Source organism: Hyla sarda, chromosome 6 (assembly GCF_029499605.1).
Source record: "Hyla sarda isolate aHylSar1 chromosome 6, aHylSar1.hap1, whole genome shotgun sequence".
Taxonomy (NCBI): domain Eukaryota; kingdom Metazoa; phylum Chordata; class Amphibia; order Anura; family Hylidae; genus Hyla; species Hyla sarda.
The window spans coordinates 56,966,578-56,994,374 of record NC_079194.1 but is presented as its reverse complement, the minus strand read 5'-3'; the positions used below and the strand labels follow the sequence as shown (position 1 = coordinate 56,994,374).

Sequence of the window (27,797 nt, the reverse complement as noted above, 5' to 3'; positions counted from 1 at the left end):
AGCGGGACGCGCCCGCTCGCGAATCGCATCCCAGGTCACTTACCCGTTCCCGTCCCCTGCTGTCATGTGCTGGCGCGCGCGGCTCCGCTCTCTAGGGCGCGCGCGCGCCAGCTCCCTGAGACTTAAAGGGCCAGTGCACCAATGATTGGTGCCTGGCCCAATTTGCTTAATTGACTTCCACCTGGTCCCTGACTATATCTAACCTCCTCCCATGCACTCCCTTGCCGGATCTTGTTGCCCTTGTGCCTAGTGAAAGCGTTTTGTGTGTTTAAAGCCTGTGTACCAGAACTTCTGCTATCTCCCCTGACTACGAACCTTGCCGCCTGCCCCCGACCTTCTGCTACGTCCGACTTTGCTTCTGCCTACTCCCTTGTACCTCGCCTATCTTCAGCAGTCAGAGAGGTGAGCCGTTGCTAGTGGATACGACCTGGTCACTACCGCCGCAGCAAGACCATCCCGCTTTGCGGCGGGCTCTGGTGAAAACCTGTAGTGGCTTAGAACCGGTCCACTAGCGCGGTCCTCGCCATCCCTCTCTGGCACAGAGGATCCACTACCTGCCAGCCGGCATCGTGACAGTAGATCCGGCCATGGATCCCGCTGAAGTTCCTCTGCCAGCTGTCGCTGACCTCCCTACGCTGGTCGCCCAGCAAGCTCGTCAGATCGCCCAACAAGATCACCAGCTGTCGTACTTGACCACCATGACACAGCAACTCCAGTCACAACTACAGCAAGTACAGTCACAGCTACAGCAGCAACAACCATCTCCTCCGCCAGCTCCTGCACCCCTTCCGCAGCGAGTGGCCACTCCTAGCCTCCGCCTGTCCTTGCCGGACAAATTAAATGGGGACTCTAAGTTTTGCCGTGGCTTTCTTTCGCAATGTTCCCTGCACTTGGAGATGATGTCGGACCAGTTTCCTACTGAAAGGTCTAAGGTGGCTTTCGTAGTCAGCCTTCTGTCTGGAAAAGCCCTGTCATGGGCCACACCGCTCTGGGACCGCAATGACCCCGTCACTGCCTCTGTACACTCCTTCTTCTCGGAAATTCGAAGTGTCTTTGAGGAACCTGCCCGAGCCTCTTCTGCTGAGACTGCCCTGCTGAACCTGGTCCAGGGTAATTCCTCCGTTGGCGAGTACGCCATACAATTCCGTACTCTTGCTTCTGAACTATCCTGGAATAATGAGGCTCTCTGCGCGACCTTTAAAAAAGGCCTATCCAGCAACATTAAAGATGTTCTGGCCGCACGAGAGACTCCTGCTAACCTGCATGAACTCATTCATCTAGCCACTCGCATTGACATGCGTTTTTCTGAGAGGCATCAAGAGCTCCGCCAGGAAAAAGACTTAGATCTCTGGACACCTCTCCCACAGTCTCCACTGCAATCTGCGCCTAGGCCTCCCGCCGAGGAGGCCATGCAAGTGGATCGGTCTCGCCTGACCCTGGAAGAGAGGAATCGCCGTAAGGAAGAGAATCTTTGTCTGTACTGTGCCAGTACTGAACATTTTTTGGTGGATTGCCCAATCCGTCCTCCACGTCTGGGAAACGCACGCTCGCACCCAGCTCTCGTGGGTGTGGCGTCTCTTGATGCTAAGTCGGCTTCTCCACGTCTCACGGTGCCTGTTCGGATTTCTACTTCAGCCAGCTCTCCCCTCTCAGCCGTGGCCTGCCTGGACTCTGGAGCTTCTGGGAATTTTATTCGGGAGTCCTTAGTGAATAAATTCCGCATTCCGGTGACCCGTCTTGTCAAGCCACTCCACATTTCCGCGGTCAACGGAGCCAGGTTGGATTGCACCGTGCGTTACCGCACGGAGCCCCTCCTAATGTGCATCGGACCTCATCACGAGGAAATTGTATTTTTTGTCCTTCCTAATTGCACTTCTGAAGTTCTCCTTGGACTACCCTGGCTTCAACACCATTCCCCAACCCTGGATTGGTCCACTGGGGAGATCAAGAGTTGGGGTCCCTCTTGTTCCAAGGACTGCCTTCAACCGGTTCCCAGTGCTCCCTGCCGTGACCCTGTGGTTCCTCCTGTATCCGGTCCCCCTAAGGTCATTAAGGACTCTGCCTGCCACAGGAAATGCCTCTCCCCCCCTCCCAGTCCCATCAGGCAAGCCTCTGTGTCCCCTCATGGCCCTCGTCCTGGTGTCACACTGCCCCGTGCCAGGTCTCGCCCTCTGCCCTCTCTCCCCATTCCTACTCCTGCTGTTCTGCCTGCCGTTGAGGAATCCCTCCATCCTTTCCCGGTGTCCTCATCCCAGGGGAGGCAGTTACCGGACAAAGAGAAGGGGAGACCTAAGGGGGGGGGTACTGTTACGCCTAGCGCTCCGGGCCCCCGCTCCTCCCCGGAGCGCTCACGGCGTCTTTCTCCCTGCAGCTCCCCGGTCAGTCCCGCTGACCGGGAGCGCTGCTCTGTCATGGCCGTTGGGGATGCGATTCGCACAGCGGGACGCGCCCGCTCGCGAATCGCATCCCAGGTCACTTACCCGTTCCCGTCCCCTGCTGTCATGTGCTGGCGCGCGCGGCTCCGCTCTCTAGGGCGCGCGCGCGCCAGCTCCCTGAGACTTAAAGGGCCAGTGCACCAATGATTGGTGCCTGGCCCAATTTGCTTAATTGACTTCCACCTGGTCCCTGACTATATCTAACCTCCTCCCATGCACTCCCTTGCCGGATCTTGTTGCCCTTGTGCCTAGTGAAAGCGTTTTGTGTGTTTAAAGCCTGTGTACCAGAACTTCTGCTATCTCCCCTGACTACGAACCTTGCCGCCTGCCCCCGACCTTCTGCTACGTCCGACTTTGCTTCTGCCTACTCCCTTGTACCTCGCCTATCTTCAGCAGTCAGAGAGGTGAGCCGTTGCTAGTGGATACGACCTGGTCACTACCGCCGCAGCAAGACCATCCCGCTTTGCGGCGGGCTCTGGTGAAAACCTGTAGTGGCTTAGAACCGGTCCACTAGCGCGGTGCTCGCCATCCCTCTCTGGCACAGAGGATCCACTACCTGCCAGCCGGCATCGTGACAGCCTCCATGTTGGAAAATGTAGTCCAGTGCACATCTTGCACAATGTATGCAATCCTTGAACAGCAGTTTGAGGGTGCATATTGTTGTGAGAGATGTGTGCGAGTTGCTCATTTGGAAGCCCAGATCCTGGATCTAGAGGAGCGACTGGCAACACTGAGAAGCATTGACAACTTGGAGAGGAGTCTCCTGCTCACTGAGCAAGTACTCTCTGGGGTAGAGGTGGGGGAGGATAGTGGGACGGAGGTGCAGGACAGTCAGGCAGCTAGCTGGGTTACAGTAAGAAAACGCGGTAGAAGGAAAAGTGTCAGGGAGGCTAGTCCTGAACTGTCACACCCCAACAAGTTTGCCCGGTTGGCAGATGAGGGGGATGCCATTTCAGAGCTAGCAGTACTGCAGCAAGATACTGCCTCTGACCGCCAGGGGGGTGTCTGCTCCAGTAAGGAGGGTGGGAGGAGTGCAGGGCAGGCCAGACAGGTACTGGTAGTGGGGGACTCAATTATTAGAGGGACAGACAGGACAATCTGTCACAAAGACCGGGATCGCCGAACAGTGTGTTGTCTTTTTGGCGCTCGAGTTCGGCACATCGCGGATCGGGTTGACAGGTTGCTGGGTGGGGCTGGAGAGGATCCAGCAGTCATGGTACATATTGGTGTCACGATGCCGGCTGGCAGGTAGTGGATCCTCTGTGCCAGAGAGGGATTGGCGTGGACCGTGCTAGTGGACCGGTTCTAAGCCACTACTGGTTTTCACCAGAGCCCGCCGCAAAGCGGGATGGTCTTGCTGCGGCGGTAATGACCAGGTCGTATCCACTAGCAACGGCTCACCTCTCTGGCTGCTGAAGATAGGCGCGGTACAAGGGAGTAGGCAGGAGCAAGGTCGGACGTAGCAGAAGGTCGGGGCAGGCAGCAAGGATCGTAGTCAGGGGCAACGGCAGAAGGTCTGGAACACAGGCTAGGAACACACAAGGAACGCTTTCACTGGCACTAAGGCAACAAGATCCGGCAAGGGAGTGCAAGGGAAGTGAGGTAATATAGGGAAGTGCACAGGTGATTACCCTAATTGGAACCACTGCGCCAATCAGCGGCGCAGTGGCCCTTTAAATCGCAGAGACCCGGCGCGCGCGCGCCCTAGGGAGCGGGGCCGCGCGCGCCGGGACAGAACAGACGGGGAGCGAGTCAGGTAGGGGAGCCGGGGTGCGCATCGCGAGCGGGCGCTACCCGCATCGCGAATCGCATCCCGGCTGGCAGCGGGATCGCAGCGCCCCGGGTCAGAGGACGTGACCGGAGCGCTGCAGCGGAGAGAGAGAAGCGAGCGCTCCGGGGAGGAGCGGGGACCCGGAGCGCTCGGCGTAACAGTACCCCCCCCCTTGGGTCTCCCCCTCTTCATAGAGCCTGAGAACCTGAGGAGCAGACTTTTGTCTAGGATGTTGTCCTCAGGTTCCCAGGATCTCTCTTCAGGACCACAACCCTCCCAGTCCACTAAAAAAAAATTTTTTCCTCTGACCTTTTTGGCAGCTAAGATTTCCTTAACCGAGAAGATGTCCGAGGAGCCGGAAACAGGAGTGGGAGGAACAGATTTGGGAGAAAAACGGTTGAGGATGAGTGGTTTGAGAAGAGAGACGTGAAAGGCATTAGGGATACGAAGAGAAGGAGGAAGAAGAAGTTTATAAGAGACAGGATTAATTTGACGCAAAATTTTGAAAGGACCAAGATAGCGTGGTCCCAACTTGTAGCTAGGGACACGGAAGCGGACATATTTAGCGGAGAGCCATACCTTGTCTCCAGGGGAAAAAACGGGAGGAGCTCTTCTTTTCTTATCCGCGAATCTCTTCATGCGTGAAGAAGCCTGTAAGAGAGAATTTTGGGTCTCTCTCCATATGATGGAAAGGTCACGAGAAATTTCATCCACAGCGGGCAGACCAGAGGGCAAGGGAGTAGGGAGGGGGGGAAGAGGGTGACGGCCGTACACCACGAAAAATGGGGATTTGGAGGAAGATTCAGAGACCCTGAAGTTATACGAGAATTCGGCCCATGGGAGAAGGCAGAGGCAGACATCCGCACAGGCACAGTAAGACGTGGAGAAGCAGAGTAGACATCAAGGACTGTCTCACCTTTGTGCGGAGTCAGCGTACGTCTTTCCAGGCGGGGAGGACGGATAGGACAATCCCTCAGGAAGTGTTCGGTACTAGCACAGTACAGGCAGAGGTTCTCCATACGGCGTCGTGTCCTCTCTTGAGGTGTCAGGCGAGACCGGTCGACCTGCATAGCCTCCACGGCGGGAGGCACAGGAACAGATTGCAGGGGACCAGAGGAGAGAGGAGCCGAGGAGACGAAACGCCTCGTGCGAACAGAGTCCATATCTTGGCGGAGTTCCTGACGCCTTTCAGAAAAACGCATGTCAATGCGAGTGGCTAGGTGAATAAGTTCATGTAGATTAGCAGGAATTTCTCGTGCGGCCAGAACATCTTTAATGTTGCTGGATAGGCCTTTTTTGAAGGTCGCGCAGAGGGCCTCATTATTCCAGGACAATTCTGAAGCAAGTGTACGGAATTGTACGGCATACTCGCCAACGGAAGAATTACCCTGGACCAGGTTCAACAGGGCAGTCTCAGCAGAAGAGGCTCGGGCAGGTTCCTCAAAGACACTTCGGATTTCCGAGAAGAAGGAGTGTACAGAGGCAGTGACGGGGTCATTGCGGTCCCAGAGCGGTGTGGCCCATGACAGGGCTTTTCCGGACAGAAGACTGACTACGAAAGCCACCTTAGACCTTTCAGTGGGAAACAGGTCCGACATCATCTCCAGATGCAGGGAACATTGGGAAAGAAAGCCACGGCAAAACTTAGAGTCCCCATCAAATTTATCCGGCAAGGATAAGCGTATCCCAGGAGCGGCCACTCGCTGCGGAGGAGGTGCAGGAGCTGGCGGAGGAGATGACTGCTGAAGCTGTGGTAGTAACTGTTGTAGCATAACGGTCAGTTGAGACAGCTGTTGGCCTTGTTGCGCTATCAGTTGTGACTGCTGGGCGACCACCGTGGTGAGGTCAGCGACAACTGGCAGGGGAACTTCAGCGGGATCCATGGCCGGATCTACTGTCACGATGCCGGCTGGCAGGTAGTGGATCCTCTGTGCCAGAGAGGGATTGGCGTGGACCGTGCTAGTGGACCGGTTCTAAGCCACTACTGGTTTTCACCAGAGCCCGCCGCAAAGCGGGATGGTCTTGCTGCGGCGGTAATGACCAGGTCGTATCCACTAGCAACGGCTCACCTCTCTGGCTGCTGAAGATAGGCGCGGTACAAGGGAGTAGGCAGGAGCAAGGTCGGACGTAGCAGAAGGTCGGGGCAGGCAGCAAGGATCGTAGTCAGGGGCAACGGCAGAAGGTCTGGAACACAGGCTAGGAACACACAAGGAACGCTTTCACTGGCACTAAGGCAACAAGATCCGGCAAGGGAGTGCAAGGGAAGTGAGGTAATATAGGGAAGTGCACAGGTGATTACCCTAATTGGAACCACTGCGCCAATCAGCGGCGCAGTGGCCCTTTAAATCGCAGAGACCCGGCGCGCGCGCGCCCTAGGGAGCGGGGCCGCGCGCGCCGGGACAGAACAGACGGGGAGCGAGTCAGGTAGGGGAGCCGGGGTGCGCATCGCGAGCGGGCGCTACCCGCATCGCGAATCGCATCCCGGCTGGCAGCGGGATCGCAGCGCCCCGGGTCAGAGGACGTGACCGGAGCGCTGCAGCGGAGAGAGAGAAGCGAGCGCTCCGGGGAGGAGCGGGGACCCGGAGCGCTCGGCGTAACAATTGGCACCAATGACAAAGTAAGAGGTAGGTGGAGTGTCCTTAAAAATGATTTCAGAGACTTAGGCTGCAAGCTTAAGGCAAGGACCTCCAAGGTAATACTTTCTGAAATATTAAATATACCACGAGCCACACCGGAGAGAGGCAGCGGGAGATCAGGGAGGTAAACAAGTGGCTCAGAAGCTGGTGTAGGAAGGAGGGGTTTGGGTTCGTGGAGAACTGGGCCGACTTCGCTGTCGGTTACCGGCTCTATCGTAGGGACAGGCTGCACCTCAATGGGGAGGGTGCAGCCGTGCTTGGGGAGAAGATGGCTAGAAGGGTGAAGGAGTGTTTAAACTAGGGACTGGGGGGAGGGAACCTACAACGTAGAGGGTGAAGATAGTGTAGATAGAGAGGGGGGACTTAGTAATATACCTGGAGGTAGAGCGGAGGGAGGGGTTAGAATAGTTAATAGGGATAGGCTTCATAGGAAGAAAAATCATACACCATTGTATTGCATGAGGACTAATGCCAGAAGTCTTTCCAATAAAACAGAGGAACTGGAGGGGTTGATGTCTGAAGAAAATTATGACATAGTGGGTATAACACAGACTTGGTTGGATGATAGCTGTGACTGGGCGGTCAACATACAGGGTTATAGTCTATTCAGGAAGGATCGGACAAAACAGAAAGGGGAAGGAGTTTGTTTTTATGTAAAGTCCAGTCTGAAGGCCACACTGAGGGAGGATATATGGGAGGGAAACAATAATGTGGAGTCATTATGGGTAGAAATATATGGAGATAAAAATAAAAAAATTCTGGTAGGGGTTTGTTATAAACCACCAAACATAATGGAAGAGGTAGAAGATCAACTACTGAAGCAAATAAACAAAGCAGCAAATCAGAATGAGGTGATAATAATGGGGGACTTTAACTATCCTGATATAAACTGGGAGACTGAGACCTGTGAATCTCATAAAGGAAACAGGTTTCTGACTATAGCTAAAGACAATTATCTGTCCCAAATGGTGCAGGGCCCGACCAGAGGGGGCGCCCTACTAGACTTAATATTAACCAACAGACATGATAGATTAACTAATGTGCAGGTAGAAGGACACCTAGGAAATAGTGATCATAATATAATACATTATAACTTGTTCTTTAATAAGGGAATCTCTCGAGGGGCCACAAAAACAATGAACTTTAGGAAGGCAAAGTTTGATCAACTCAGAGAAGCCCTTAACAATATAAAATGGGATAATGTCCTCAAAAATATGAATACTAACACTAAATGGGAGACTTTTAGGAATATCTTAAATTCTCACTGTAAGATGTATATACCTTATGGGAATAAGAGGGTCAGAAATAAAAGAAAACCAATATGGATGAATAAAAATGTTAAGGGGGCAATAAATGACAAAAATAAATCATTTAAACTACTAAAACAGGACGGCAGTGAAGAAGCATTAAAAAGCTATAGAGAAAAAGTTAAAATATGTAAAATACAGATAAAAGCCGCAAAAATAGAGACAGTAAGAGAGTGAGTGCCAAAGAGAGTAAAACTAACCCCAAAATGTTCTTTAACTATATAAAGAGCAAAAAGGTCAAACATGAAAGTGTTGGCTCTTTAAAAAATGATGAGGAAGAAATTATAAACGGGGATCAGGAAAAAGCAAATATACTAAACAAATTCTTCTCCACTGTATTCATAGAGGAAAATGAAATGCCAGGTGAAATACAGTGAGATAAGATAAACTCCCCAGTACAGGTCACCTGTCTAACCCAGGAAGTAAGGTGCCGCCTACAAAAAATCAAAATAGACAAATCACCAGGTCCAGATGGCATTCACCCCCGAGTTCTAAAGGAATTAAGTAATGTAATAGACAGACCTCTATTTTTAATATTTAAGGACTCTATAGTAACAGGGACTGTTACATTACTGGCCCATGGCAGATGTGGTGCCAATATTTAAAAAAGGGACAAAAGGTGACCCCGGGAATTACAGACCTGTTAGTTTAACCTCCGTTGTATGTAAATTGTTTGAGGGTTTTCTAAGAGATGCTATTTTGGAGTATATTGATAAAAATAAACGCATGACTCCATATCAGCATGGATTTATGAGGGATCGGTCCTGTCAAACTAACCTGATCAGCTTTTATGAGGAGGTGAGCTCCAGACTGGACCAGGGGCAATCGCTGGATGTCGTATATCTGGATTTTTCCAAAGCATTTGATATGGTGCCACATAAAAGGTTGGTGCATAAAATGAGAAGGATGGGGCTGGGGGAGAATGTGTGCAAGTGGGTAAGTAACTGGCTCAGTGATAGGAAACAGAGGGTGGTTATTAATGGTACTTATTCTGATTGGGTGACTGTTACTAGTGGGGTACCACAGGGGTCAGTCTTGGGTCCTGTTCTATTTAATATATTAATTAATGACCTTGTAGAGGGGTTGAATAGTAAAGTAGCAATCTTTGCAAATGATACTAAACTCTGTAAAGCGGTAAACTCTGTAGAGGACAGAGCACTGTTACAAATGGATCTGGATATGTTGGAGGTTTGGGCTGGGAAGGGCAGATGAGGTTTAACACTGATAAACGTAAGGTAATGCACATGGGGAGGAAAAATCCGGGACGGGGTTATATATTAAATGGGAGAACACTTGGGACGACTGACATGGAAAAGGACTTAGGGGTCTTAGTTAATAGTAAATTTAGCTGTAGTGACCAGTGTCGGGCATCTGCGGCCAAGGCAAATAAAATCATGGGGTACATCAATAGGGGCATAGATGCGCACGACAAGGAAATTATTCTACCGCTGTACAAATCACTAGTCAGACCACACATAGAATACTGTGTACAGTACTGGGCACCAGTGTACAAGAAAGATATAGTGGAGCTGGAGAGTGTTCAAAGATGGGCAACCAGGGTAATACGGGGAATGGGAGGATTACAGTACCCAGAAAGATTATCAAAATTGGGTTTATTTAGTTTAGAAAAAAGAAGGCTTAGGGGAGATCTAATAGCGGCATAGGCCATATTCGAATTCGCGATATTTCGCGAATATATGGACGAATATTCGTAATATATTCGCGAAATTCGCATATTCGTTATATTCGGGTTTTTTTCGCATATGCGAAAATATATTTGCATATTTGCGAATATTGAGCCCTCCCTTCTTTAATGGTATAGGGAACTGTGACTAGTGCATTAACTCTGTGATTTTTTGCCCATTGAAACCAATAGGCCCATTGTGGTCTATGGGGATCTCACAGCATGTAAAACAGTAAGCTAAGCAGGACCTTCTTGGCAGCACAGTGGATGGGAGACCACCATGACTGGGGTGTTACAGTGTTGTGGTTTAACTTTACTTTCCTGCAAACGCTGCTGAGTTGCCCATAGCAACCAACCAGATTGCTGCTTTCATTTTTCACAAGGCATCTGCAAAATGAAAGAAGCAATCTGATTGGTTGCTATGGGCAACTCAGAAACTTTTCCTGGAAAAGTTTCTGAGTTGCCCATAGCAACCAGATTGCTTCCTTCATTTTTCAGAGGTCTTTTCAAAAATGAAGGAAGCAATCTGGTTGGTTGCTATGGGTAACTGCACAACTCTTCCTCTACACTGGTTTTGATGAATCTCTCCCATAGAGGGAGATTTATCAAAACCTGTTCAGAGGAAAAGTTTCTGAGTTGCCCATAGCAACCAATCAGATTGCTTCTTTCAGTTTTTCACAAGGCCTCTGCAAAATGAAGGAAGCGATCTGATTGGTTGCTATGGGCAACTCAGAAACTTTTCCTCTGGACAGGTTTTGATAAATCTCCCTCTATGGGGGAGATTCATCAAAACCAGTGTAGAGGAAGAGTTGTGCAGTTGCCCATAGCAACCAATCAGATTGCTTCCTTCATTTTTGAAAAGGCCTCTGGAAAATGGAGGAAGCAATCTGGTTGCTATGGGCAACTCAGCAGCGTTTCCAGGAAAGTAAAGTTAAACCACAAAACTGTAACACTGTAACACTCTGTCCCACCCCGTGGTTGTCTCCCATCCACTGTGCTGCCAAGACAGTCCTGCTTAGCTTACTGTTTTACATGCCGTGAGATCCCCATAGACCACAATGGGCAAAAAAATCACAGTTCATGCACCAGTCACAGTTCCCTATACCATTAAATAAGGGAGGACTCAATATTCGCGAATATGCGCATATATTTTCACATATGCGAAAAAAACGAATATTCGTAATTACGAATATATAGTGCTATATTCGCAATATTCGCAAATATGCGATTTTTGCGAATAAAATTCGAATTACGAATATTCGCAAGCAACACTACTAATAACTATATATAAAAATATCAGGGGACAGGACAGAGATCTCTCCCATGATCTATTTATACCCAGGACTGTATCTATAACAAGGGGGCATCCTCTACGTGAGGAAAGAAGGTTTCTACACCAGCACAGACAGGGGTTCTTTACTGTAAGAGCAGTGAAACTGTGGAATTCTCTACCGGAGGAGGTGGTCATGGTGAACTCTGTTAAAGAATTCAAAAAGGGTCTGGATGCATTTTCGGAGAATAATAACATTGCTGGTTATGGATACTAGATTTATAGGGACAGAACGTTGATCCAGGGATTTATTCTGATGCCATATTTGGAGTCGGGAAGGAATTTTTACCTCTAGTATGAGCAGGGGCGTAGCTAGAAATCACAGGGCCCAGATGCGAAAAATTGTCTGGGTGCCCCCCTACCCCTCGACGACCTGCTTCCCCAATCCCTGACGAACTCCTTACCCAGCCTCGACCACACAAATATAACAATGAATGACTGGCAGGGCCGTACTGGGGCCAAAAATAAGCCCAGGCATTTTAAAATAAGCAGCCCATTTTTATGGTGGGGGTCCGACTGCTTAGACCCCCACCAATCACCTTGGTTCAAGTGGCTCTCCAGCTGTTATAAAGCTACAACTCCCATGGTGTCTGGAGATCCTCAAGCATTATGGAAGTTGTTGTTTTGCAACAGCTGGAGAGCCACAGATTGGGTCAGACAGAACACACAGTGATATCAGTGACCTGAGTGACATCTTCTCTGTTGTCTTCTCTTTCTCATCTTGTCCGGGCACCAGGTCTTCATCATTGATTCCTCAGCTTGTCAGCAGATCCTCATTCTCTATATAAAGACATTAATCATTATAACCCTGCCAAATACTGTGTCCCCTGAATATAATACTGCCAACCACTGTACCCCTGAATATAATACTGCCACCTACTGTACCCCCTGAATATATTATTGCTACACACTGTACCCCTTGAATATAATACTGCCACCACTGTACCCTCTAAATATATTATTGCTACACACTGTACCCCCTGAATATAATACTGCCACATTGTTCCCATAATAATACTGTCACACAGTGTTTCTTCTTAGTATGGCTGAATCCCACCCCTGCACTGTCCTCCTCCAGGCTTCTTAGCCCCTCCCTCCCCCACCCCCCAGGACCCCTAAGTCTTTACCTAAGTCATTACCGCATACACCGCCACCCACGACCCCCCCTGACAAACCATCCACAGTCTCCTTCTCATCACCTCATACATCACCACCCAGCCCCCCCCCCAGTACCCCATCCTCAGTCTTCTCATACACCACCACCCAGTCCCCCCCATACCCCATCCTCAGTCTCCTCATACACCACCATGCAGCCCCCCCTGTACCCCATCCTCAGTCTCCTCATCACTTCATACATCACCACCCAGCCCCCCTTACCCCATCCTCAGTCTCCTCATCACCTCATACACCACCACCCAGCCCCCCCGTACCCCATTCTAAGTCTCCTCATCACCTCATACACCACCACCTAGGCCCCCCCCTGCACCCCATCCCCAGTCTCCTCATCACCACCACCCAGCCCCCCCATACCCCATCCTCAGTCTCCTCATCACCTCATACACCACCACCCAGCCCCACCCCCCATATCCCACCCTCAGTCTCCTCATCACCTCACACACTGCCACCCAGTCCAACCCCCCCCCCCCCATCCTCAGTCAATCCCCCCCAGCACCCCATCCTCAGTCTCCTCATTGTTAGGTACCCCCACCATCCATGGTCTCCTCATCAACCCCCCCCCCGACTCATCAATGAATAACCCCCACACCCCCAGTCTCCTCATCAGTCAGTCAATCAATCAGGCCCCCCCCCCCCAGGCCAAATACCCGCCCTCCGTCTCCTCATCAATCACCCCATCCTCAGACTCCTCATCAATGAATAAAACACACACACACACAATGTCCTCATGAATTTATCACCCCCCAGCACCCCCCTCCGGCAGCCCGTCCCATGTCTCCTCTCTCACTTCAGCGATGTGAGGCAGGCGGGCGACTGCACCTGCCTCTTCCTGGTATCGATAACAGGGTTAGAGGCAGGTATGCGTCAGGGGCTTTGAGCTTTGGGCTGGCACGCGTGCGTGCCTGCGTGGAGCACGTCTTCTCCCATCAGCCCCTGGCCTCCCATCGTGCCCCTCACCTGCGCTGAGTTTTAAAGGGCCGGCGCTCAGGTAATTGAAAAAAAATAAAATAAATAAAGATTGCTGGCAGCGACAGTCCCGGTCCCGAGTGGCGGACCTGTTGCTGCAGCTGCACCTTCACCACCCCATCCTCAGTCTCCTCATTGTTAGGTACCCCCACCATCCATGGTCTCCTCATCAACCCCCCCTCCCCCCCGACTCATCAATGAATAAACCCCACACCCCCAGTCTCCTCATCAGTCAGTCAATCAATCAGGCCCCCCCCCCAGGTCAAATACCCCCCCCCCCGCCCTCCGTCTCCTCATCAATCACCCCATCCTCAGACTCCTCATCAATGAATAAAACACACACACACACAATGTCCTCATGAATTTATCACCCCCCAGCACCCCCCTCCGGCAGCCCGTCCCATGTCTCCTCACCTTCTCACTGCAGCGATGTGAGGCAGGCGGGCGGCTGCACCTGCCTCTTCCTGGTATCGATAACAGGGTTAGAGGCAGGTATACGTCAGGGGCTTTGAGCTTTGGGCTGGCTTGCGTGCGTGCCTGCGCGGAGCACGTCTTCTCCCATCAGCCCCTGGCCTCCCATCATGCCCCTGACCTGCGCTGAGTTTTAAAGGGCCGGCGCTCAGGTAATTGAAAAAAAATAAATAAAGATTGCTGGCAGCGACAGTCCCGGTCCCGAGTGGCGGACCTGTTGCTGCAGCTGCACCTGCCCAGTCGCGATTGCGACCCCTACGACCTCTATAGCTACGCCACTGAGTATGAGGGTTTTTTTGCCTTCCCCTGGATCAACTCCGTAGGGACTTATTAGGGATATAGGTTGAACTAGATGGACTCTGGTCTTTTTTCAACCTTATGAACTATGTTACATGCCAAATGAGAACAAGCATTATCAGCACACAAAGGGGAAAAAAAGAAGAAATTGCGGAGCAGCTCACCCAGTCCGAAGCAGGTAGTTGAAGATGTCACATAGCGGTCAAGCCGCGGGAGAGCGGGGAGGCAAAGATGGTACGGGGGGGGGGGGGGGGGGGGGGAATCAGGCGTCGGGCCACAGCCGTATCGCTTCGTCAGGCCCCTATGACATCATGTTCTTTCCGCTTATCTTAATTATATGCTGTGTCACATATTGCAGGTAGTAGGTGGAACCTGCAAATTAACTATTAAGTGCTCAAACAAAAAAGTGAGTGAATTAAAATCAACTATAGAGAAAAACAAACTTACATGTGAACAAGGACATAAGCGAAGTGTCTCATATTAATGCTCCCAATTCGTTTTTTATCATTTAGGCCTATCGGCCCTGCAGCATTTAATCGGAGAATCTATCTAGCTTCTTTTAGTAGTAATGTTTGGTGTCTGTTTTTACCTGGGATGGGTATTTCAACTCTTTCTAACGAACCAAACTTCAATGCAGAACTGTTACTATTGTGAACAGTCACCATATGTTCAATGAATCTAGCGGAACCATTTTTTGTAGTAAGGGATCTTACATGTTCTCTGATCCTGTGAAATAGGGGTCGCTTAGTTTGCCTTATATAGAGGAAACCGCACATGCATACCATGCAATATACAACAAAATATGATCTGCAGGTAATCGATTGTTTTATATACACTGTATAATTATCTAATTTTATGATTTAACTTTTCAAATTCATGTTGCAAAATGAACACATACCGAATGAATGATTCCCCAACTGCAGATATCATAGAAATGGTTAGCACCAACTGCTTCTATGAGACAACGTATGCTTGGAAGAATAACACCGGAGAGAAATGCAAAGAAAATTGGAGAAGATGGACGAGACTCTTCCCGACTTCAAAATAAATTATACATATTCCATGCAATACACCTGTGTTCTAATTTATTTATTTTTTTACATACAATGGTACATGGTGTTACACAACCATTTTTAAGTTTTGTGTGTCTGAGATAAGAGAGGGGAGGACTACGGGATCCGGAGTCGACTTGACCATGTCATCTGGAGCAATCAGGTATGAATAATAATACCTGGGGCTCATGTGCAAAGCCTCTTCCACCATTTATCATTACTTCTTGCTATGCTTAACCCCTTAAGGACCAAGGACGTACGTCCTTGGTCCTGCTCCCGTGATATAACGCGGGGTTACACGGTAACCCCGCATCATATCACAGTGGGCCCGGTGTCATAGTGAAGCCGGGACCCGCCGCTAATAGCGCGCAGCGCCGATCGCGGCGCCGCGCGTTATTAACCCTTTAGCCGCGCGCTCAGAGCTGAGCCGCGCGGCTAAAAGCGAAAGTGAAACCATGCCGGTTAACTCAGTGGGCTGTTCGGGATAGCCGCGGCAAAATCGCGGCATCCCGAACAGCTTACAGGACAGAGGGAGGGCCCCTACCTGCCTACTCGCTGTCCGATCGCCGAATGACTGCTCAGTGCCTGAGATCCAGGCATGAGCAGTCAAGCGGCAGAATCATCGATCACTGGTTTCCTATGAGAAACCAGTGATCAATGATAAAGATCAGTGTGTGCAGTGTTATAGGTCCCTATGGGAGCTATAACACTGCAAAAAAAAAGTAAAAAAAAAAAGTGAATGAATATCATTTAACCCCTTCCCTATTAAAAGTTTGAATCACCCCCCTTTTCCCATAAAAAAAAAAACACAGTGTAAATAAAAATAAAATAGTGCATTTTGGTCACTTTTTATATCATTTAAAAATGAATAAAAAGCGATCAATAAGTCCTATCAATGTAAACATGGTACTGTTAAAAACTTCAGATCACGGTGCAAAAAATGAGCCCTCATACCGCCCCATACACGGAAAAATAAAAAAGTTATAGGGGTCAGAAGATGACAATTTTAAACGTATTAATTTTCCTGCATGTAGTTATGATTTTTTCCAGAAGTACGACAAAATCAAACCTAGATAAGTAGGGTATCATTTTAATCGTATGGACCTACAGAATAAAGATAAGGTGTCATTTTTACCGAAAAATTTACTACGTAGAAACGGAAGCCCCCAAAAATTACAAAACGGCGGGTTTTTTTTTTCAATTTTGTCGCACAATGATTTTTCTTTCCGTTTCACCGTAGATTTTTGGACAAAATGACTGACGTCATTACAAAGTAGAATTGGTGGCGCAAAAAATAAGCAATCATATGGATTTTTAGGTGCAAAATTGAAAGAGTTATGATTTTTTAAAGGAGCAAAAAACGAAAATGCAAAAACGGAAAAAACCCCGGTCCTTAAGGGGTTAATAGTGCTTGTGTATGATTATTAATACACAACACTTAATAGTGACTTATAATCACTGACTAAATTTACAACTTTACTGAGTGATACTTCCATATTTGTACACAACTATTATATTACTACCCTTTTATTGTAATTCTATGTTACTTCTTGTAGGGCCATGAAATTGTAATGGCCTGATTTTCATGTTGTAATTTCTTAGAAATCCTCAATAAAAATCATTTAAACCTATTGGTCCGGTATCAGTTAACCATTTTGTGTGAGGAGTTATTGTGGGTTTCTTGACTTTCAGATGTTCTTGTATTGTTTTGTTGCGTGTATATGTAATATCTGTAATATCAGAATCTGTTTGCAAAATATATCATTTTGAAAAACTAGCTTGTTGGATTCTGCTATTCATTGGGGTGTTCTTAAAAATGAATGAAGCTCTCGATAATGTTTGCTGTTTTGATGATTGTGTTGTAAAGAGAGATTCTCTAGGAATTTGGTCTATACGTTTTCTTGCTTGCATGATGACTTCAGAGGGGTAACCGCTTGTCATCAAACGATCTGATAAATCATCCAGCTGTTTTGAAAGGACAGCTGGATCACTGTTAATTCGCTTCAAGCGAATAATTTGGCTCTATGGAATGCTGTTTTTTTGTTTTTGCCGGATGAAAGGATTTGTAATGGAGAAAGGCGTTACAGGCAGTTTCTTTTCTAAAGCCTGATGTATTTATCTGATGATTTTTTATTGTAATCCTGACGTCTAAAAAATCAAGACTGTTGACTCCAAACATAAATGTAAAAAACATATTCATGTCATTTATGTCGTTTAAATATGCAACCAATTCTAATTAATGAGGGGTCCCTGCCCAAATAAAAAAGATATCATCCACGAATCTCAATATCTTGACTATGTGCTGGAGGAACGGATTCAGAGGTGTAAAAATACAGTACTGAAAGGAAAATATTAGCATAAGAACAAGATACAGGGGTCCCCATCACGGACCCCTATAGTTGTCTATACCAGTCTCCATTATGTTGAAAGCAATGATTAGAAAGAATAAGCCTCATCGATTCCACCACAAAATTGACAAAATCCGCAGACTTCTCTGTAGATGACAGAAAAGTTTGGAGAGCTTCCACACCCGCATTATGTGGGATGCGGGTGAAGAGGCTCTCCACATCAATAGTAGTGAGGCTATAGCTGTCCTGCCATTGGAAGTCTCTCAGCGCTGCAATAAGGTCACTATGGTCTCTCAAAAATGTAGGGATGATTTTGAGGAGGGGAGATATTAACCATTCTATATAACTTGAGAGGAATTGGGTAGGGGAACCGATCCCTCACAACTATTGGTCTACCAGGAGGGGGATTTTTTGTTTATGGGTTTTTGGAAGTATGTATAGGTGTGGTTTAGATGGATTGATAGGTAGAAGTTTTTCTGCTGTTCTTTCACTTAGAATATTATTTTCTACGTATTTCCTTAATAATGTGTGCACTTTATCCATAGTCTTCAAAGTAGGGTCCGCTGCAAGTTTTGTGTACGTGGTAATATCATTTAACTGCCTTGTAATCTCATTTTCATAATCTCTAGTCCACCATATAACTACAGCACCACTTTTATCAGCCCTGGATATAGTGATGTATGTCCTATTGGCTAGCCAATCAAGAGCTTGTTGTTCTTTTTTCGAGATGTTGTCCACAGCCTTAGGATAATGCAGTGCTTTAATTTCTTTTCATACTGTTTTATGAAACTTGGTGAGCTGCTCCGCAATTTCTTCTTTTTTTTCCCTTTGTGTGCTGATTACATTTGTAAATTACTTCTATTAAAAAAATCTTAATCCTTCCTGTACTTATTAGCTGCTGAATACTACAGAGGAAATTCTTTTCTTTTTGGAACACAGAGCTCTCTGCTAACATCATGACCTCAGTGCTCTCTGCTGACAGCTCTGTACATTTTAAGAACTCCCCAGAGTAGGAGAAAATCCCCATAGAAAACATATGCTGCTCTGGACAGTTCCTAAAATGGACAGAGATGTCAGCAGAGAGCACTGTGGTCATGATGTCAGCAGAGAGCACTGTGTTCCAAAAAGAAAAAAATTTCCTCTGTAGAATTCAGCAGCTAATACATACTGGAAGGAGTGAGACTTTTTTAATAGAAGTAATTTACAAATCTGTTTAACTTTCTGAAACTAGTTGATTAAAAAAAAAAAAAAAAAAAAAAAAAAAAAGCTTTCCACCGGAGTACTAAGGCCCATTTTCCACTTTATTGAGCTATGTGGTATGATTTTTTTTATTTTATTTATACGTACAGTGGTCCCTCAAGTTACAATTTTAATTGGTTCCAGGGCAACCATTGTATGTTGAAACCATTGTATGTTGAGACCATAACTCTATGGAAACCTGGTAATTGGTTCTGAAACCTGGTAATTGGTTCTGAAGCCTCAAAATGTCATCCAAAAATAGAAAAAAGTGAGGATTAAACAAAAATTTTGTAGATGACTAATACAGATAAAGCAAATCATTACATAGAAAAGTAATAAAGATCTGCTGGGACCTGTAATCACTGTCTATGTAGAGGACAGGAGCTTCTTCAGGGTCCTGTACAGTACACGCAATGTCCGTAAAAAGTAAAATGGAGCCGCCCTCACCTGGTGTCCAATGGAGCAGCTAACTGTGGCACAGGTAGAGAGTACAGAACATGTAATACCTACCTGTACTGTATTGGGTGCTACCAGACAGCCAGTCAGTCAGTGCATACACTCTAGTAATACTGGTGTTTTACCAGGGGATAAGATGCCTGATCGCGGGGGTCCCGCCGCTGGGGACCCCAGTGATCTTGCACGCCGCACCCCGTTAAAATCAGTCCCCGGAGCGCGTTCGCTCTGGGTCTGATTACTGTCGATCACAGGGACTAAGCATTGTGATGCCACGGCTCCGCCCCGTGTGACGTCTCGCTCCGCCCCCTCAATGCAAGCCTATGGGAGGGGGCGTGACAGCTGCCACGCCCCCTCCAATAGACTTGCATTGAGGGGGCGGGGCATGATGTCACATGGGGGGCAGAGTCATGACATCACTATCTTCCGTTCCCGTGGTCGGGAGCCAGAACCTCCAGCGCTGCCGGATGCAGATGGGTGTTGCATGCTATATTGCGGGGGTCCCTTTGGGTAGGGGATAAGATGTCTAAGGGTGGAGTGCCCCTTTAAATTATTTTGAATTTTTTAAAGCATCCACTATGCAGGATAAATCCAAAGATCCAAATATGTGTATTTTTTGTATGTTTTATATAAACAGAATTTTATAGGGAAAAATTTTATGTTTTTTTTTTATTTATTTTGATATTTGGGGGCATTTTTTAAATTATAATTTATTAAACTTTATTTTTATACTTTTTAACCCCTTAAGGACTCATTTTGGCCTTAAAGGGGTATTCCGCCCCTAGACATCTTATCCCCTATCCAAAGGATAGGGGATAAGATGTCAGATCGCCGCGGTCCCGCTGCTGGGGACCCCCGGGATCCCCGCTGCGGCACCGCGCTATCATTACAGCACAGAGCGAGTTCGCTCTGTGCGTAATGACGGGCGATACGGGGGACGGAGCAGCGTGACATCATGGCGCCGCCCCTCGTGACATCACGGCCCGTCCCCTTAATGCAAGTCTATGTGAGGGGGCGTGATGACCACCGCGCCCCCTCCCATAGACTTGTATTGAAAGGGGCGGGCCATGACACAACGATGCTCCGGCCCCTGTATCACCCATCATTACGCGCAGAGCGAACTCGCTCTGTGCTGTAATGAGAGCGTGGTGCTGCAGCGGGGATCCCGGGGGTCGCCAGCAGCGGGACCGCGGCGATCTGACATCTTATCCCCTATCCTTTGGATAGGGGATAAGATGTCTAGGGGCGGAATATCCCTTTAAGGACCAGGCCAATTTTTGTTTTTGCACTTTTGTTTTTTCCTCCTTCCCTTCTAAAAATCATACCTACAGACCCACATAAAGGATTGTTTTTTGCATCATCAATTGTACTTTGTAATGACATCACTTATTTTATAAAATAATCTGTGGCAAAACAAAAAAAAAATTTATTTATTTATATATCTTAATAGTCGGGGGATTTTATTTTTTTATTCTAATTTATTAAACTTCATTTTTATACTTTTTGATAGTCACATAAGAGGATTCTGCCCTTGGTTTGGACAGCATGGAACACCTAGTAGGTTGTTTATCAGCTACAAGAACAGAGTGAGCCTGGGAATGTAGTGAATTTTAATGTTATTGACTGTATTCCAAAAGCTTCAGCTCTTGGAATAGAGTCAAAAAGGAAAACAACTTCAATTGTACGGAGTAGAAAACATCAACTCCTGGACACGCCTGTCACTGAGTTCCAATTCTTCTTTTAAAGGGGCCATCCACAGAAATATCTGCTTTCTACCATATAGAGGATGTAACAAACTTTTTCTAACACAAAATAAAAAGTGCATGAAAGGGACTGGTGACAATATTATTTAGCAAGTAACATTGTTAAACCGTAATGTTTTTTTTTTTTTTTTTGCTTTTTGTCATGTAAACAAAGTTACTTGCTACCTAATATTGTGTGGACTAGTCCCTTTCATGTTTTTTTATTATTATTAGTTATGTTAGATTTACTGCATGTATCTGGTTTGTCAGTGCCCACATGGTATAATGCTGCTGGCAGAGAGCAGAGATTTCTGTGTGTTGCCCCTTTAATAGAAGAATTGGAACTCGGAGACAGGCGTTTCCATGTGTTGTTTTCTACTCCGTACAATTGGAGCTGCTTTACACTTTGATTTCATACGGAGAGATCTGTTATACACTCATATTAGACATAGTACATAAAGAAGATGGTTGAGTTTTTCTCCTTCTACTTTTCCAATGTATTTTTATTGCTCATTTCTTTCATCGCTTGCCTTTTCTTCTTGGACTTTATTAAAAGCAGGAAAAATGGGTCACAGTTTCCACCAGGTCCTAAAGGCATTCCGTTTCTTGGTAACATTCTGCAGGTCGACTTCAAAAATCCAACAAAAACATTTTTCCAGGTATGTGTATAGTGTGTGTTCTTCCCGACCAGGCATGTGTAACCCTGCATACTTCTGTGCATGCAGGGTTAGACATTCTCTCCTATGGATAGTAGATAAGGGACAGATTACGGGAGATATGACCACTGGGACCCCTGCGATCTCCCATATGGTGCCCAGCTCTAATGAATGGAGGCATGTCAACCATGGCACAAAGCGGGCGGCCGCCACGTTCCCTCCATGCATCTCTATGGGAGAGCCGGAGATGGCTCTTCCATAGAGATGCATGTGTCCGCCACCGCTTCGTGCCATGGTCGACACCCTCCTTCTTGAGGAGAGCCGGGGTGCCTTGTGGAAGATCGCACACGTGGGGTGTCACAGCGGTCAGACTCCACCCCCCCCCCCCCCCATGCAATCTAACACTTATCCCCTATCCTGCAGATCGGGGATAAGTTTTTGTATAGTGGACTACCTCTTTAAATTCCAAAATGTTATTCCCATGAGAGAGGGTGACGTATCTGTATACACTATATTTGATTAACATTATGACAATGATTATTAATCCAGCTCAGTACTTTTAGTTTTGTTCTGTTGATGTTTTAAAGTTTACAGTTACATTATTTTTGGAGGTAATTTCTTCATAATTGCACCTACTATGGTTAGCCAAAGCTCCTGGAGTTTTTGTTTTTGCTCATATGAAATTTGTGATATGAAATCTGACAAATTTGTACAATGCCCCCTTATTCTGTGGAACTGACCGTATAAGATGTTTTTTTTTCCCCACTTACTATTGTGAAAACTCGAGTTCTCTAGTAGGGTGTTGAAGTCCACAATTCTTGAATATGTATTGGTGGTGATTTTATTGCTCTTACAAGATTCCATGTATTATGATTCAAATAATTTGTGATGTCTGCAAAGTCTTCTGCTGCCTCTTTCCACATCAATACGAGGTCATCAAAATACATCTTTTGTGAAATAATGTGATCTCTCTATGGGTGGTTGCTATATATAAACTTGTGTTCGTAGGCCCCACGTAAAAATCACCGAATTATGCGACAAACCGAGTACCCATAGCTGTACCAGTGGTTTGAAGGAATAAGTTAAACCAGTATATATGTTTCAAAATGAAATGAATACTCTTGTTATAAACTCTCTGTTCTACAGGTACAGAAGTATCTGTAGACAGAACAGATTTTATGACCTTGACCCCTCGCTTATGGGGAATATTCGATTAAAGGGTGGTTATGTCCATAATAGCCATATATAGCCCTGCTCCCACTGGCAGTTTTCCAGCATTTTTATCAGAATTTATGAGGTTATTTATAGCTTCCCTTTCTATCCGGGAGAGATTATGTGTAGTCAGATTTAGTACTCAGTTCTCTGATGGATCAGAGCAAAAAAAAAGGACAGAATGACAGGCCTTTGTATAACCATTACCTTTCAGTTAAGATATGGGGGGGGTATATATTTTGATCTGTTGCTTGAACAAGCACTTAATGGCATTTTCACCCACAACCCTGACTGTCTGGGGGGAATATGGAGGGCGCTGATTATATTGACCTGGATTTGCTGCTTGCACAAGCACACAATTGCACTTCCTTAGATCCACCACCTACATCGCTCCCTTCCATACAGACCAATTCAGAATCTCCCCAACCATCTATACTCACATCCCCTTCCTCTGGCCCCAATGATTTCCTCATTACAGTGTATGGCACCCCAAGATCCAATTCAACCACTGAGGAAGTCACAGGAGAAATAGCACAAATGGAGACCCCAAATACAGTTATCTAATTTCCCATTCAGTCCAGTAAAACAAATGATTCACACCAGTTATTATCTTTTCTAGAATTACCAATCATTCTTCTCGCACTCCACACTTACGTACCATATCAAAAAGGACCCACGTAACACACTGATCACACAGTTTTACAGCCCCTTGGGGGTGCAGAGAAAGAAACCAGAGAGAGGGGAGGAAATAGAAAGATAAAAAAGGATGTGGTACAAATATTCAAGAAGGGGTCAAAAATGGATCCTGTGAGTTATAGGCCTATAAGTTTAACATCTGTTGTGGGCAAGATTTTTGAGGGTTTTCCGAGAGATGTTATTCTGGAGTATCCTAATGAAAATAACCTAACAGCACCAACATGGGTTTATTCGGGATCGGACCTGACAGACTAATCTTATCAGCTTCTATGAGGAGGTCAGTTATAGATTGGATCGGGGTGAAGCTGTGGATGTTATATACCTGGACTTTTCTAAGGCATTTGATACTGTGCCACACAAAAGGTTAGTACATAAAATGAGGATGCTTGGACTAGGGGATAATATGTATAAATGGGTTAGCAACTGGCTCAATGCGCGACAGCTACAATTGGGGTACCGCAGCAATAAGCTCTACTTTAGTGACCAGTGCCAGGCAGTGGCTGCCAAGGCTAATAAAGTCATGGGATGCATCAAAACGGGCATAGAGGCTCGGGACAAGAACATAGTTTTGCCTCTGTATAAATCATTAGTCAGACCACATATGGAGTATTGTGTCCAGTTTCGGGCACCAGTGTATAGGAGGGACATGGCTGAACTCGAGAGGGTACAGAGGAGGGTGACAAAGATAATTGATGGTATGGGAGGATTACAGGACCAAGACAGGTTATCAAGCATGGGGGGGGGGGTTCTATGTCTAGAGGAAAGAAGGTTTCACCATCATCACAGACAGAGATTCTTTACTGTAAGAGCAGTGAGACACGTTATTGTGATGTCTGAATCAATAAACATGTTCATGGGGGGGCTGGATATTTTTCTGGAAAAATGTAATATTACAAGTTATAGATGCTAGATTTTTGGGGATAGAACGTTGATCCAAGGATTAGTTTTGATTTATACTTTATACTTGAAAATGGCGGTGTGAGAATGACGAAACGTTGTCTTTATCTTTGGAATATAAGCACTTTAATTTTGCACGAATCCTGGTGTGCTGCCTACATTCATCTTCATCTTTATATAGATAAATATATATATATATATATATATATATATATATATATATATATATATATACATATATATAGTCAGAAAGGAATTCTTCCTCTGGATGAACACACTAGGTTCATAGGTTAAACTTAATGGATTCTTGCTTTTTTTTCAACCTTATGACCTATGTAACTATGTAAGAAGGTGGTATGGACTTGGATGAAAGACGGAGCAGAATCAAAGATAACCCCAAGGTAATGGACTTGTGGGACTGGGGAAGGAGTGGAGCCATTAACTGTAACTTATAGATTAGGAGGGAGAGGGTGGAGCAAGATCTGGGGAAAGGTAATGAATTCTGTTTTTCCAATGTTGATTTTTAGAAAAAGGGAGGAGAAGAAGGAAAATATAGGTGACACACACTCTGGGATCCTTGATAGCAGAGAATTTATATCCAAACCAGAGAGGTAGTGTAATCCGTATAGAAGTGGTGCTTGAAGCCATAGTATTCTATGATCTGTCCAAGGTCAAAAGTATAAATGGAGAAGAGTAGGGGGTCCCAGGACAGAGCCTTGGGGGACTCCGACAGTGAGAGTGCAAGGTGAGGAGGTGGTGTTGGAGTGGAAGACACTGAATGTAGGGTTGGTAAAGGTATAAGGAGGTCCAGGTGGCAGCCATATTTGTGACGCCGATGGAGGAGAGAGTTTGTAACAGGAGGGAGTGGTCGACTGTATCAAGGGAGTTAAGGTCAAGGAGAAAATCACAGAGTATTGGTGTAAGGATTTTGGGTTCAGCAGATTATTGGCTAGTTCGGTAAGATTTGTTTTCAGTAGCATGGTGGGGTGTAATAAAAATAGGTGGTCAAGAGTGATTTGGATGAGAGTTGAGAGGGCAGTTCAAGGTGGACATGTTGTTCAAGGCGTTTTTAGGCAGCAGCTGGTCAAAGAGGATGTGTAGAGGGATGGTTTTTGAGGATTGTAGCATGTTTAAATGATGAAGGAAAGGTTTAGTGATAGGGTGAAGAGATGGGTTATGGCTGGCTTAAACACTGTAGTAAGGTTGAGCATAAGGTGGAATGGGATTTGGTCAAATGCACAGGTGGTGAGGTGTAATGTAGAGAGTAGTTTGGGGAGCTTGTCTTTGGTAATGATGGAAAAGTGAGTTATAAGGGAAGCACGCTGGGTCTTGGGGACTGCAAGTTAAAGCTTTCTCTGATGTTTTAGGTTTTGTGTTTGAAGTATGTGGCAATGTCTTTAGCTAAGATGAAGGATGTTGGGGGTGGCAACAGGGGATGGAGAAGGGAATTAAGGGTGTTAAATAGTTACCTGGGGTTGTGAGACAGAGAAGATATAACATTAGTGAAGAAGTCAAGTTAAAACTTTCATTATTTAGCATACATGTTTCATATAGCATATATATTTATATTATATATCTTATTAAAGTCAACGAAAAGCAAAGAAGCTGTTATGTACCATTAGTCCTGTGATATTTAATATTTAATAAAATATTTAAATGAAGTTTAGTTTTCTGAATTATTCATGGATTTATACATTGGTTCCTTTCCTTTTACATATATATAATAATAAATATTTCTGTTCTTAACAGCTGAAAAAAGAGTTTGGGGACATATATAGTTTGCAGTACTTCTGGACAAAAACAGTGGTGCTGAATGGATTTGAAGTGATGAAGGAAGCTCTGATCAACAGGTCGGAGGACATCGCAGATCGACCTCGATTTCCTATCTATGAAAAAGTTGGATGTGCTGGAGAAACTAAAGGTACAGTACTATCAAACAAGTTTTATAGAAAATGTATAAATAAAGGGCAACTTTATTAATACAAAAGATGCAAAAGATGCCCTTCGCCTCTGCCCTTAGACATCTTTGGATAGGGGATAAGATGTCTGATCGCGGGGGGTCCCAGATCTCTGGCCTGGCAACCCCCCCCCCCCATTCATGTCTATGGGAGGGGGCGTGATGGCTGTGGTTGCTTGACCCTCTACCTTGTTCAAACATTGAGAGTGATGGGAATAAAAGAATGATGGATATTGAGTGTTTAAATGTGACCAGACAACCCAAATGGCAGGCCCTTATTCTAGATCTTACTGAGGAGGAATGGGAAGAGGCCCATCACCAACAGGCTTATCCAGCTTTATATGCTTCATCAGTCTTACCTAAAACCAGTGCACCTAGGTAGAATGGGTAGATGCCAGACAACTGAATGCCATAGATGTTCAGCCCTGCGCTCTGACTACCTTCATATGATGTGGTCCTGCCCCAGCAGACACACATTTTGGTTGAATGTCTCCAATTTCTGAGTACCCTGGTGGGTCGGTCAGCACTGTCGGTACCCAAAGGATGTTTATTGGGCATTTTTGATGAGGAGCAGTGGACACACCATGGAATAGTCTTACTTAGAAACGCTATTTCTTGCTCGTAAATCCATAGCGTTACGATGGATGGACCTTAGAGTACTTTCCTCTTGGGATGGAAATCCCTTCTGAATACTACTGTCAACTAGGAATATTTCGTGTACAAACACCTGAAAAACCTGTCCAAGTTTCATAAGATCTGGGCCATGTGGTGCAACTCCCCTCATACTATTTATACCATCAATAGATTTTTGGCAGTTAGAAATGCCCTGCAAGCACCTGCACCCTAATTCCCCCTCATGTAACCGCCCATGGATCGCTATGTTTCTCTCTTTCACACCTTCTTTTCCCCATGAAGCCTTACCTCTCCCATCCACTTTCTCATATTCCACTTCTTACTCTTCTCCTATGTTTATCTGTGACCGGATTTTTTGTTTTTCTGTGTCTGTTTAGTTAGTCATGTGAACGCTTGTGTCGAAAGTTCCCACTGTAGTAGATGGTTCTGCATTCGTTTGTTCAATTTGTATATTGCCATGATGTGATGCCATTGTTTGCCATCATTCTATCTGTTCCCAGCGTGCCGTCTGGGTTGTTACCTCTACATATGTTTGCTGATTGCTATCTATAATCCTCTTTGTTTATTCACATCGTAATGAACTCAGTTAAAAAAAAAATGTGGCCAGACAAGGCAAAAAAATGATACACAGATGCAATGAAAAAAGTGTACAGTGACAATTCCTACATTGTGCAACTGATAAGAGCAGGAGGGCCCTTGTGGCCCTTAGAATGTGGAGAGGATCACACTTTCACTAAGAGAGAAAAAACAAACATTGCTTTAATATTAAAGGAAATCTGTCATCAGTATCACCTTCACTAACCTGTCATGCAGGCTTGTAGTGCGGATGATACTGATCA

The 27,797-nt window shown here is 46.1% G+C and overlaps 1 protein-coding gene across 1 annotated transcript in view; it reads left to right on the top strand.

Moving 5' to 3' along the window:
• The first annotated feature begins 21,282 nt into the window (after positions 1-21,282).
• The window catches only part of LOC130275622 (cytochrome P450 2D15-like), a 58,717-nt gene continuing 52,202 nt past the window's right edge, over positions 21,283-27,797 (top strand). Inside the window, exons 1-2 of the mRNA XM_056523814.1 lie at positions 21,283-21,566; positions 26,118-26,289. Of these exons, the coding sequence (XP_056379789.1) occupies positions 21,372-21,566; positions 26,118-26,289 (367 nt within the window). The 5' untranslated portion in view covers positions 21,283-21,371. The remainder of the gene's footprint in view (positions 21,567-26,117; positions 26,290-27,797) is intronic.